This window comes from Tribolium madens, unplaced genomic scaffold (assembly GCF_015345945.1).
Source record: "Tribolium madens isolate multiple individuals breed KSU strain unplaced genomic scaffold, Tmad_KSU_1.1 Scaffold_20;HRSCAF=117;Tcas5.2_LG4, whole genome shotgun sequence".
Lineage (NCBI taxonomy): Eukaryota > Metazoa > Arthropoda > Insecta > Coleoptera > Tenebrionidae > Tribolium > Tribolium madens.
This window is the reverse complement of record NW_025400985.1, coordinates 12,886,724-12,901,502: the sequence shown is the minus strand read 5'-3', so window position 1 is coordinate 12,901,502 and position 14,779 is coordinate 12,886,724. Positions and strand designations below refer to the sequence as shown.

Sequence of the window (14,779 nt, the reverse complement as noted above, 5' to 3'; positions counted from 1 at the left end):
AAAAATTAAGTTTCATTCAAATAAAATATTCACCTATAAAAATACCTATAATAGTAAATATAATATAATAGTCAAATTTACTCACTTGTGAGTACTTTATCTCACTTATGAATAATATTTGATTTCTATCTGCGAAAACAATGGTCTAAGGTAGCTCAAAAACTCAACCTGTAAGATAAAATATTTTATTTAAATTAATTCAGTAATCAATGTGAGCTGGATGAAAATGAGAGAAGTCGGCAAAATGACAAAGTAATTGTCTACTGCTTCAAGGACTCTAATTCCACTTTCTGGGCCTGTAATAGTCCTCTGACGGGGTCTTTCATTGGGGACCAATCTTGGCGTAACTTGGCCACCAGTTTTCTAAATGTTTCAGAAACCGGATGCATTCGATTTGAATACCTCTTGAAGTACCAAGTTGCTGCCGCAGGAGCATTTTTCTTGCATTCCCTATGAATTAAGAGCTTGCCCACTTTTTCGTTATTTGTGTAATAATACATTGTATTAACGAAAATTGACTGTTACTTTTTAAATGTCAAATTGAAAACATATGCAAAGTATTCTTGAATTGTGAATTGTCTAAAGAGCACAGTTAAAACTAGTTTTTCCTAGAAAGATGGAGTTTTAACTAAAATCGGGTTTATACGTTAACATATACATCACTTGTTTTTTGTAATAAAATAAAATCCTACTACGTGAATTTTAAATGTTTAGCTAAACGTTTAATTTGACGAACGTACTGAGGCAAATAATTTAGCTGAGCCACATAAACTCAATTTTACTCCGAATTATATAATATTATTTTATTCGCAAATGTATTCAGATCGAGAGTAAAGAACAACACTATAATTATCAAGTAAATGAACAAAATAATTAGGACGCCTTGCAAACTAATGAAATCATAACAACGCTTATAAATAAACAAAAATCAGGCGTCAGTATCGGAGTTTGCGTTAAGATTTTCGAAAGTGTTTATTACTTTAACTAGTGCAGTCAACCGGATTTTCTGGAAGATAGTATACAGGACAAAGGGAAGAATCTTTATTGTATCTTCCTCAGGCGAAGAATTCTTCTTGGCTGAGCGGGAAGTTCTTCCTCACGCTCAGCCAACAAAAATTCGGTATCGAAACGTCGCAACGAATTTAATGGTTTTTATTTTCCTTTGTCCTGTATACCATCTTCCACGAAATCAGGTTCACATATTTCAAGGACAAGATACACTAGTGCAGTTAGTAGTGCAAAATATCGAATGCTGATGATCTATAATGTACCTTTCCAGAAATTGCTTAAGCAGCAAAGGAGACAAGAAAGAAACAACATTGGTAAATGTCAATAATGTCATAACACTTGCGCTTAAGCGCAAAAACGAAATTTTTACTTTATGTCTGGAAGGTAAAACTTTTACTTCTGACATTTAGTAATAAAAGTGGTGACTTTTGTGACGTTTGCAGATAATAGTTGATTATYTTATTAGGAGTAAAAGTAATTGTTTATGTGTCGAAGCTGAACGTTCATCAAATGGATTCAGCTGAGCCACATAAACTCACTTTTACTCCAAATAACATAGACTATTTTATCTGCAAACGATTCAGATGGAGAGAAAAGAGCAACACACCAATAATCAAGTAAATCACCTCAATAATCAGGACGCTTTGCAATAAAATCATAACAAACGTCACGCGTCAGTTTCGGAATTTGTGTTGAGATTTCGAAAGTGTTGATTGATTTAACTGGTGAATAACTGGTGTAGTTTATAGTGCAAAATGTCGAATGCTGATAATCTACCTTGTACCTCTCCAGAAAATGCTGAAAAAGCGAAAGATACAAGAAAGAGACAACAGTGGTAAATATCAAAGTAAGAAGTCAAGTAAAAGTGAAAACGTCTAGGCGTAAAAACAATGTTTTTACTCCATGTCTGAAAAGAAAAACTTTTACCTGTGTCATTTAGTCATGAAAGTGGTGTGACGTTTGCGGATAAAAGAATTTAATTACGCAGAAAGTYGTAAGTTAAAAATGYAAGTAGGCAAATGTTTGGTTTTGCATCACGATGGGTAATGCATTCTCTCAAATATCGTCTCTCGGTGTTATACTGATGCCAAATATTATACTTAAATAATTATAAATAATATTAAATTCTATATTTAATGCAAACAGAAATAGAAGTGACTTAATTTAAGTATAGATGCCATTTTTTTTTWAATATAACAATATTTCTTGGATTAATAAATCAGTTGTTATATCATTAAACTGTTCAACTTTGATCAAACAAGTATTGTCATATCTTTGATGCATGAAGTTATGGCTTGGGGCGTTTTTTATAATGCAGCCTGTATAATAGCAATGTACAGAAATTATAAAAATACTTTTCTATTAACTATTATTTTACTTTTATTTTGAAACACGTTTCTGTTCGTAAAAAATAATCTTCTTTTTTTATTAGTGCTTTAATACAAACTGCTTTATACAAAAGAAATATTAATGCTATAGTAAATCTCTTGCTAATAAAATTTCCATATACCAAAATAGCTTGATGATTATTGTAATGCATGAATCTACTTCAAATTAGTATATGGTTAAATGAACTAAATATATTTGAAACTGAAATATGGTTTAAACTCTAGCAAAAACTATGTTTTTAMATTTAMCATTTTATYAATAATATTCACATGGGCAAATTTAGAACATCAGTCTGTTCTTCACCTTAAATTAAGCAAAGCGCAATCAATAAACATTCCTCAGCGAACATTTTCWTCCCTCCTTTAACCTGCATAATTTCGGTATCGTAATAGTTGRAYGCAGTCAGCAGAATCAGTTAATAAGATCTTGAAAACAATCGTTCGTGATTTCCAAAATGGCCGACAATATACCGAAACTGCAAATTTTTTTCATGGTCATGATTGAAACAATGTGTAATCTGGCGGCAAATCCCGCCCCCGAGCGTTGGTTGGCGGCTGGATTTCAGGGCATACAGTAACGGATAGACGTCAGAGCTGATACTGTGGCAGGGCTCCAATGGCGAGGGCGGTGTGGAGACGGCGCCAAAACGTCTTCCCGGAACACTCCGGGGACCAAACGTACCCCGGACCTGACGTCGTTTGCCTGATGCTGCTACATTTCGAGGTAACTATTCGATTATTTTTATAATTTTTTACAAAAAAAAATTACAGACAATGGCTACCCAACAGGGACACGTTGTAATTAGTGTTTAGTGAGAGCTCYGTTAGTGGTTTTTAACCAATTTCGGACCCTCGACAATAAACAACGCACAAAAATAATATGGGGGGCGGCTGGTAAGTCCAAGTTTTTTTTATTATAACTTTAATTGGACATTTTATTTTAAAATATTTAATATATTGTTGTTCTAATAATTTTGTTACAAAAAAGTGCTATAAAGTTTGCAAAGTCTTTAAAAACAAATCTCTCCTTCGGTCGTAAAACAAAATCGCAAAAAGACTCGTAACGGTGATGAATTTTAAGCAGGATAGGGTACATCTCGGCGGGAACGATCGCTGGGAATTGTAGCGTTTATGTTGAAAGCTCATCCTCTTTACTGTTCACTGGSTTCGGCTGATAGGAGCTTTAATCCGGGATTTATGTTATTTCCAGATTTCTTCACCCTATTCGACGATTTGATTGCCAACAAAGAGATTTAAGTTTGTGTCGATTGATTATTTTGAAACATTGTTTTATTTTTATTATCAATTTTTTGGAGCGGGTAATAAAATCGGAATAATGAAGAAATATAGAAAACATAAATCAATGGGTTCATAAAAGTAAGAGCTGCGGTTTCAGAGAATATAAACTGAGATTGGGGGGAAGTGAAACTGTTAGGGACTAAACGAGGACATATAAGGATGATAAAGTACTAGAAAATAAAATATGAGAATGACAAAATGCTTTTTTTGATATATTGCAGTTTCATGTATTAGGTGTTTTTGTCTGGGAGSGAAGTAATTTTGTTATTGACGGTTTCTTAAAATGACTGAGATGAAAAAACAAATATTTATAAAAACTTTTATATTAATAAACAAATAAATGGGTATACGAAATTAGGGTGGACTTACAAAAAGAGAATTAAATTTTAATTCGGAACTAAAATTCCAGTTGGTATCATTTGCTTTCTACATTTTCTTTTCTACAAAAAACTGGGACAAATATGACAATTGTATAACTCAAAAAATCCAAAAGTTTACATCGGGAATAATTTGGCTTTTTCAAATAAGGTTATTAAAGGGTCCTCAAGGGTTTTATAAAAAACACAATTGATCTAGCATCTCTTTAGGTTGACAGAGCGTCAAATAAAATTCGAATTAAAATTTGATTGTAAACAAGCCGACTTTAAATCTGTTTTGGTACTTACCCGTGTTAATTTCTTTTACAACGGGAATTAGGCCGTCACTAAAATAAAAAAATATTAGTGTTGCGATTATTTRAGAATAATGATTTGCAGTATTAGGTATAAAGATTCACTTATTGGTAATTTAAACTATTAAAATTTAATTTTTTTGTTTCATAGACACTAATGATTATAAAAACTTGAAAAAATTAAAATTTTTGAAAAAAACCTAAGATCAAACCTGAGATCAAACGGGTTTTAAAGTTTAAACACAAGTTACCTATATCAGAGCTGGATTTAGGCACAAAAAAATTTGAGGACTCATAAAAAAGAAGGTTAATGAAATTAAAAAAAACTCATAAGAATATTTTTATCTGAAATAATAACAAAAATGTTTTACTCATAAAATTTCATATTATCTAATCACAACTTTAATGCTTTATCTATTTTTATTTTTGTTTAGGAGTATTTTGGATTGTTTCATTCAGCTTGTTTCGGTCACTTGTAATTATTTTTATATAAAAATTTATGTTGAATTAATGATACTTTTTAATTACTATTACTTTTTGTGATTTAATTTTAATAAATTAACCAAGTTAACCTGTATTGATTTTTTAAAATTAGATTTTCTATTGACATATAAAATAAACTGAAATTGAGCTACTGTAAATCACTTTTATCGGACTCGTTGACTAGTAACTAAGTACTAAACACCATTTCAGATAATTTACATTACCTATCTAGCACAAGTTTTAAGACAATGAAGCTGTGATTAATAAAATTTAAATTTAAAAATTTTTGAGTGCATAAAAAATTTGTACGTTTTACGCTAGTTAAATAACATTACTCGACTCAAAAGCTTGTTTTGTTTATTCGTTCAGCAAAACCCCACTTTTCGGGCTAGTTACGTAAACTATATATTATTAAATCACTTGCATATTTTCTCTTTATAAAAAACCACAAATATTTAAATTTTGTACAAATTTACTTATTTATTTTGCAATACTTTTTCTTTTCTCCTCTCTTGTATTCATATTGGCGGACTGTACTATTTACTTATATCAAGATTACTGGCATTAGTAATCAAATTTCAATCGTGTTCAATATCGACTACAATTTGAATATCGATTAGATGTAGACACTAAAGTTGAAAATGCATAGGGTATGAGATAACGCATCCCGATCTCCGAAAAGGGGGGAAATGAATACATTATCATCTGTTAACACTCAGTGTAATTGTTCTACTGTTCAGTTCGGCCCCCAGACGTTTCAATTAACTAAATGTTCCGCGATTTACCTCCAATGTATGCGACCATTTGTCTCAGCTATCACGATTTTAAAGTGGACTTAATCTAAATGCTAATTCACTTCCTCGAAACTTATTTGCACAGCTAACAGCACTTTTTTGCTARACCATTAAAATTATTCAAAATCGAAAAATTCATACTTACTCGTACCACTTTACTTACAATTTTTGTATCTCTACCTGCAGTCTTACGACATAAAAACTGTAATTTTGGTGCTCGTTTTACTATACATTTCGCATGCTTTAACCGAGGGGACCGTCCATTAGTTTGTCGCACAATCTCTTAATCAGACCATTAGCGTGGATCTGCTTCGGTAAGCAGTCCCGCGAAAGCCTATTATAATATTATACAGCCCTTTCTTGTCATCGTTCCTCGGTKACATCAAACAACTCAACGTATATCGAATCAATTTWAAAAAAAATGCCAAAAAATACGAGAAAATTCTTCTTCTTTCACCTCTGTTTGATTCTTGACACGTTCGCTCTCGGAGACGCTAATACGCGGTTCATTGAGTAATTTGGTCACGTGGTGCATTCTTTCACCCTCCCCTCTACAACTCCACTTACAGCCCTACAATGTTATTATGTATTATACCTAGTAAGTGAGCATGAACGTGATACTAAAAATGTAATCGAGATATCATTCAGGACACGATCGAGACGTTTTAGACAGATCGAAACGGTTTTMCTTAATGGAATTGGTGCATTTTATTTATTGGAGGTGCATTGTTGCTGAAAGGGAGGTTTTTGTGGACTGTTTTGCAGGAATAATGTTTTACGGACGGTGAYCTTCTGGATTGCTCCTGTGGGAGCGAAATTAAATCTGATGGTTTTCGATCCCATCGGAAGGGAAAACTCGAAAGTTGCTGTTTTTATAGGTTTACTGTCTTCAAGTTAATTCAAAGTAATTCGCACTTTATAATCTATAATCTTACATGATACTGTAAATTGTACTATAGAGAATAGTATATTCAGTAAGAAGTTTAGAATATGCCATTCTAGACGAGTTCAAGACTAGGTATAATACCTTTTCTACTAAAATCGCAGATTAAAATTTAGATATTTTAACAATCGTCTATGATCAATGATCATCCTAACACTAGTGTGAAAATATTCTCGCACAGTGTTACAGAATATGAGTATTCTGTAATTAAAAATTAACCAAAAATATTGTAATTATATAATAGTCGTAGAAAAATATACAGGGCGTCCCATTTTTATTGTTATAAATTTAAACAGGTGACAGTATTTTCTATTTTAAGACAAAAGTTTCCTAGGAACACGTATCAAAAATTTTATGTAAGCTGAAAGAAATGCGTTTTTTAGTGGGGTTTTTCTACTATTGCAAAATAGATAAAATTACAGATAAAATTACAAACGTTGGTACAGCAGCTAAACGAATTCCAAGATAAAATGTAGAAATTTTTAATCAGAGACGCCTAAAAGGTAAAACAAATTTAATTTTTAATTTTTATTCTCTTTATGGTCTGTAAGACAAGTTGTAATAGTATATTACATAACGAGCACGCAAAGTGATAAATAACGCACAAGCGAGAAAGTTGCGTACGAGGCGTTAGCCGAGTGCAGGGAATACCGCGAGTGCGTTAGACACCTTCCTGCAAGTTTTGTACACTACTTTTCCTTCGACCATAAATAATTTTTTTCTTACAAACATATTTTTTTTCTCATAACACACAGTGCGAAAGCAAATCGCACAGGTTTTCGACCTCGTACAATATTGCCAATTTTCGAGCATATGTAATTGTGCGTTATGATCTAGTTTCGTATATGGTTGTAGGAAAACTGATTTTACTTAAAAACGGTAAGTTATATCGAAAAAACGCAAGAGACCTCTTTTTTATAAAAAATTATGAAATTTAGAATTTTGTGACTGAAAGTGGCAAGAACCAACAGCCAAAAGAGTTAAGGTACTTTTTCCCTAAACCCCCTCCCAGTTTAGGATGACCCTGAGTAAAAATTTCGACATTTTTTCTTTGAATTTGTTTTGGTGTATAAAGGTTATCAGTTGTACCAAATCTTGTAATTTTATCTACATTGGTTTCTGAAATATTGAAAAAAATCCATTAAAAGATGCACCTCCTTCAGGGCTCCCTTATACACTATGTTCCTGGATTTAGTTTACAAGAGAAATTTTTTTTTATTTTTTATTTTACGCCAAAACTGCAAAGAAGAAACATTTTTTGCTTCACCTGAAACGAGCAAATCTGTAATTAAAAATTCATTATTCTGATTCGGTGAAAAAAAACTTCATTTTTCTCTTGAAATTCGTCCTATCACACTGGCGGTTTTATTTATTTGACAACTATATGTATGTATGTCACTTTGACAATTAATTTATTAATTAAATAATAATAGTTCTTGTTAAAAACGACTTGGTTTTTTATCTTAAAGCTGTTTCAGTTGCTATTTATCAAAATTATGTTTTTTACAAACATTTCTCGTTTCAGGTAAAACAAAACATGTTTTTCCTTTGCAGTTTTGGCGTAAAATCAAAGATAAAAAACTTTTCCTCTTGTAAACTCAATTCCGGGATATACTATATAATATTTTTTCTACTTTGCGTTCGTACTAAGGCCCAGTACAAAACTGTTTTGGGTTTCGAACTGAACAGAAACAGAGCTATACAAATTATACTAAAAAGAGGGAAATATAGTCTTATAATGTTGGCAACTTAACCGTTTTTCCATCGAACTGTCAGTGTCAATCGGTCTAACGCAAATCAAATTATTCAAACACGAAATTTTTGCTGTGTTTGGTTTAATTAATTATCGCAAAAAATCTTCAAAATGAACATTATGATTATCGTGGTGCTTACCCATACCTTTAGGTCATAGAACAAAGTAACATAAAAGGTACTTACTGTTACTTTTGAGACTTTTGTGGTTAGGTAGGTTTTGCCGTCAACTTAGTGAACAATACAGGCTTGATCTCACAGGGAGTCGTATTTACCGCCAAGGTCCGTATTTCTAGAGGCGTACACTGCGAAACTTTTACGAATAAAATAATGTCATTTCAAATTAATTTATTTCATAGCCACCTATCACCGCGCATTGTTGTCAACTGCCGCAAAATTTCCTACATTTTAAATTTTTTATTTTTTTTGTTTAAAAAAGTGCAAAGTAGAAAACATACTGTATGATATCTCGTTTATAAGACATTTTGTCGCACTTACTGCTTTATGACTCTCCTCGATGCGCTTTTTAGGTCTTTTTTAAAATTTGACGTCGAAGCTGGCTTTGATTGATTGATTGTGAACAAACCCACCAAGATTACGCAAACCGATTCAATGACGATGTTGAACTTTTTTCATACTACTAAAATTGTAATTGTAAGATTATGTTGGTTTGTTTATGTGTTCATGGTGTGTTCACAACGAGCTTGTCACGGCCAACTACGACGTCGCATTTAAAAAAAAAACGTTACGTCAAATGCTTATTTTAGGTACTCAGTCCCCAAAGACAGTTTTTCGGACTAAATAATAAAATTGGTTACTATAGCGGCAATTTTTTTTTATTAATAAGAGGTGTGTTGTATGATGTTGTATGTAACACGTACCTAAAACGTTTTTGCGGACTTATCTGCTATTCTAGACTCGGTTTCACCTCGTCCGGAAACAGCAACGATTCGTCCGCAAAAACTGTGTTTTAGGTACTTGTTATAGAAATAACTACATATTTTTCTTGAACAAAAAAATACTCAAATATGTAGTTATTTTTGGTACAAGTACTTAAGATACATTTTTTGGCGGACGAATCTTTGCTGGAATAGCYGAGGAATTAGGTGTATGTACGTGTTACAAACATTTTTCAAAAAACGAATTTCTAACTAAAATAACCATTTTACCATTTTTATTGAGTCCGGAAAAGACTCATTTTAGGAACTTAAATGAGTCCCTAAGGCCCGACTTCTGGTATGATGAAATCGCAGATAAAATTTAACTGTTCGATAGTTGCTAAGGTAGCGTTGATCTGATTGGTGTTGCCATGGTTCAACTGAAGTTTAAATTTACCTCTACGTTAAATATGTTTCCAGAAGCCGGGCCTAAAACAGCTATTTTCGTGAGCTTAAATCTTTTGCCTTTGCAGATATCAAAAAATAACCTAATTGCCACTAATAAAGTAACTACTTTGAAAATAATAATTATTTATGGTATAAAGTCGTGGTCAATTTATAGTGGCCACTTCCCTGTGTAACATTGTAAAAAATGAGTTGTGTAAATCCGACGTTAAATATACAATTGTTTTTTTAGTGACATAGCTATCAAAAATGACAATTCTAAAAAAGTCGGGTTAGAATACTTCACATATAAAATTTATTGCGCCTGTCACAATTATTGACATTTCTGCGACCAACTTTCAAAACCCACACAATAGAAATGGCGGGCTAAGTGCTGCCAACTTTGAGAGATAAATTAAATGGCCACTGCGACTTTAAATAGGTTATGTTGCATATTTCTTACACAAGAAAGAGAGCTTACTAGGTAGCTATTCTTTTTTAAGTAGGTAAGTTATAGGTAACAATCCACGAGTGCTATTGTATGTATAATGTTTTATCTAGCATTGCAGTCATTGCACGAATATTAGTACATACTATATAATTTTATTTTGACATTCCTAACATTAGGTAACATTGAAATAACAGAGAGAATAAATTGCAAAAAAAAAATTACGTGAGTTTTAGTTTACAGTGGGTAAACATTTGTTTTGCTTATTTAAAATCGCTGCAAAAAGTAGGAGATGTTAGATAATACGCCAGATTACAGCGTGACGTTTTAATATTGAAACACGAAGCGAAGCTGAGGATACCTAAAATTTTGCCATTTTCCACATAACAAAATTTTTTTGTTATTCTTTGTCGGATTTCAACGAATTTTTGTTTGGATTAAAGAATGAACTTTGCGAAACATTGTAATTTAATTCAATAACATTTCTAGTTTTGTCTTGTACTTAAAAGACAAGAGTACTGTTTTTTTTTTACTTATTTTTATACTGAGCAGTGGTGTGCGACAGAGACAGAATTAAGTTTTTACTGATTCCAGATTATTTTTCTAAATTATGTACCACATTTTCCACAGTTTTAATTCTTGAGACATGAGAGAAATGAACCTTCATAAAAGCTTTACGTTTTCAATTTTAATGAATATTCGTATTAAGTAGGCCAAATGTGTCAAAACGTCAAATTAGGGGCATGAAAGTTTTTAATAATTAACCGTTTTACTTGTTGTAATCCTTTAAAGTTCCAAGTTCAAATTTTTTGTGTTCAAAGACTTAATTGTGCTCTTTTGGTGACATAAGCAATCATTTTTGGTTTAACTACCTTTTTATGTAGCCTACTTTTGGAACGAATATTTAGTAACATTAGAAAAGCAACGTCTTTTTCAATGCTTCGTATCTCTGAGGCACCAGAAAATAAAATTTTGAAACAAATTGGTCCTTATTCAGAAAAGAACTAGCAATAATCTGAAATAAGTAAAAACTTAATTTTGTCTCTGTTGTATACTACAGCAGTATAAAAAAAATTAAAAATACAGTGCTCTCGTCTTTTAGGTATAACATTTACAAGACAAAACTAGAAATGTTATTGAATTAAATTACAATGTCCTGCAAAGTTCATTCTTTAAGCCGAACAAAAATTCGTCGAAATCCGACAAAGAATAGCAATGTGAAAAATCGCAAAATTTTAGGTGTCCGGTTAATTTTGGCGGACAGTGTATTTTAAATAATTTAAAAGTTAGAGAATTTTATAGTTGAAAAAACAGATGCTATTTTCACTCAGCCATTCAATTTTAGTGATAAGGAAGTATGAGTTTTTTACAGAAAGAATTTTGAAAGTGACAATTTTTTTACAATTAGGTATTTTAATATTTTTTGTAATAATTACTACATAAATGTACGTTTTTGTGTGAAGATTTTTTTGTTATAAAATATGGAAAAATCATTGATTGGTTTAGCTTTTATCCCTGCCCTTTTAAGCAAAATCCAGTACAACAAACAATTTTCGAGGCTATTACATTCGTTGTTTCCCTCGTATTAGCTCTTATTTCTTTTTCCCCTTATGTCACTGTCAATGTACAACTCTTCACTGCCAGGATTAAGGTCCGTTGCGTTTTGAACGTCATTTAGTTTGAAGTTTTCCCGTCGTCTCTCCCATCTCTCTAATGATGTGATGAGTGACGTTAACCCCCTGAATCGACCTAAAAAAAATTCGATTTTTCCGATTTTTCAGCACCGTGGTGTGTATTACATCCTTTCATCCGCTTAAAAGTGTAATAAAAGCACGCTTTACTACATTGCATTCATCTTGAAGCTCATCACTAAGCAACCGCGTGTGTATCGCAGCCGGGCTTTGCGGATTTGCTAGGATCGGCAGCGCAATAAAGGAGATTTTCTTGTTGAGAGGAGTTTGAAGAGTCCTTGTGACTCATATACTCGTTGTTCCCGGATTTATAAACTGTCTATGTCCGAAAATAAAGCGATCGATTCGATCTTTTATAATTAGAGGATTCGGGTTTCAGAAGCCATCACCGACGCCGGTTATGGCTTGTTATTTTTTATTGCCCTTGAACACAACGACAACAAGAGTATTTATGTGGGGAAAATCGATAAACACCCTTGTTTTCATCCCAACCCTCCAGACTAGATCAAGTCGGACGATTTTTTCGGAAAGTTTTCGGGCGCCGAGACGCACATGGCCCACTTCCAAAGATGACTGGCGCCGGATTCAGGCGCCCTATGTCTAGTAAAAGCAGACGACTCATTCAGACAAGATTTTATATTTTATGGGGAGGTTTATTGGCAATGGATCGTAAACGGAGCGCGCCAKCCTACTATTAATTGCACACCACAAAGTAACACCCAAATTACAATTTGCAAAAATGAAATCACATTAGTTGTTATAAAAGTACAGAAACGCCATCAGCGATAATTCAAGAAATAAGCCGCGACGTGCCTGCCATGGTAATCGTCTCACGCTACTACCCTCTTTATTAAATTRGTTTATTTCCATTCTAACCCGATAAATTACATAAAAAGGTGCAGACAATGAAATTGTTATTTTCATGAACAATGCGGCTGATATCCTCTCTAGAATGTAAAAATTTGTTCCCAGACCACGTTTTATATTTCGCTTTAATAATGTTGTAAGGAACTTTGCGAACTTTTCGGCTCGTTAAGGGGATTTGCGAAATGAATAACATAATAGGGTATCTCGAGTTTGTAGCCAAAGAGAAAAAATATAACCAGCTATGACCATATTTTACATTTGGAAAAGATTATTATTTCAAACGATGCAAGAGTCGTCCTTTTCCTGCTCAGACTTTGAAACACGATAGCGGCAGGAATGCTTTGTAGGAATTAATTACGCAGCAGGAAGGCATCAATAGGCAGGCCGAATATCACATTCAGTTACCGCCATTCACCGAGGTAATGAAGTCTCTAAAGTTTGGTAATTATAACAAAAATACCCAAGTAATAAGGATAACTAAGAGTAATGACTCAAAGGAATATTTGATACGACTACCAAATCAATAGGACTTATTAGTCACATTGATTTGGTGTTATTACATAACCTTGCAAAAATACTTTTTTATGCAATTGAGCTTTATTTGACTGTTTATCACGTCTGTTTCCAAGACAGTAAGTAATTTTCAGCTCTAAAGTGAACATTATCACTCAAAATGAATAAAACGCAAACTTGGCAAAGTTTCCGCTGACATTTGATGTCAAAATTGGGATTGCCATCTGAAGGATTTTAATCGCCGCCTACTCTAATTTATATTTGAAAATTGCTTTAGATTTTTTAACTGATTTTAAAGCAATTTTTAATTCTGATTCTAATTTCGTTATCCGTAATAAATTATTTTACAAACATAAATAAAAGATTAAGAAATCACACAAAATGTTATTTTGTGTTTTAATATTAATAATACTAATAAAATACTGTAACAATGGAAAAATGTTATTATAATTAGAAATATGTACATAAATATAAAAACAAAAATCATTAAGAAAGCTTTCAGTGGAGACCAAATTCAACAAGTTCTTGTAGCAACGTTTTCTCTTTGCCTCGAAACTTCATTTCCGCTTTTTTGTTTTATTTTGCTTTTCATTCTATTTCATATCAAAATTAGAAGTATGATTTGTGGAGAAACTGTGCATGATAGATTTTTTTATTCTATAAAAAACTATATATAAGTAACTCATTATACAGAGTGGGCCAAAACTCGCACCCCAGAATAAAGTTTCAAGTAAGATAAGATACCAGGAACATGTTTGAACATGAAAAATGTTTAAAAAATTTTATCTGTCAAAAAATGTTGACATTTGACATTTTTTTATGTCTATTTAATGATACTGATGATCTTGTATATGCTTTTTTTTATAATTATTTAGTAAAAGTACAAAAATTTTGCGAATAACATTAAACAGAGTTACAATTTAGAATACAGCTTCCTTGTTTCCTCTTCTAATAGCCTGTAGCAAAAAAAACTTAGAAAATTATTTTTCCAAAAGGAATAAATAGAGTCAAAGTGCAAAAATTACACTCTCATAACTTCTAAATTTTTATAGATAGAATTTTTTTTAACATTTTTTCTATGTTCCTGGTATCTTACCTTACATGGCATTTTTCTCTGAGACGCGAATTCTGGCGCAGCCTGTATAGGCCCGTATTAAAAAGCTGAAAAAAGCTGGGCAGAGGCATCTATACTAGATCAAACATAAAATTAGGTTATTTGTTTAAGGGTCGGTTTCTGAAACAATAATCACATCAGCGCTGCCTTAGCAACTATTGAAACCATAAAATTTATCTAATGTTAAATCGTTGCAGAAATCAGGCATACAACAGTTTTTGTTAGTTAATTACATTAAGTTTAGCAAAAATTAAAAAAAGGAAAATTTAATAATTCAATAATGAAAACAATAAAAATGTAAAATAAAGTACAAAACTATAAAACCTAAAAGTTGTATTAGTATTACTATTAGAAACGGTTGGACATAACACACACAGAAAAGTCATTATCTTAATTTAAGAATAATAATTGTCTTAACGTCATATTTTTAACTTGAAACTATATTATTTTACCACAATTATTTTTATTTGTATTAAAATAAAACTAT

At 32.0% G+C, this 14,779-nt stretch overlaps 1 protein-coding gene across 1 annotated transcript in view; it reads left to right on the top strand.

Annotated features, from left to right (window-relative positions):
• Nucleotides 1-3,014: 3,014 nt before the first annotated feature.
• LOC123004854 (vesicular glutamate transporter 1) overlaps nt 3,015-14,779 on the top strand; it is a 27,304-nt gene continuing 15,539 nt past the window's right edge. The window contains exons 1-2 of the mRNA XM_044398340.1: nt 3,015-3,120; nt 3,168-3,290. Coding sequence (XP_044254275.1) covers nt 3,277-3,290 — 14 coding nt within the window. The 5' untranslated portion in view covers nt 3,015-3,120; nt 3,168-3,276. The remainder of the gene's footprint in view (nt 3,121-3,167; nt 3,291-14,779) is intronic.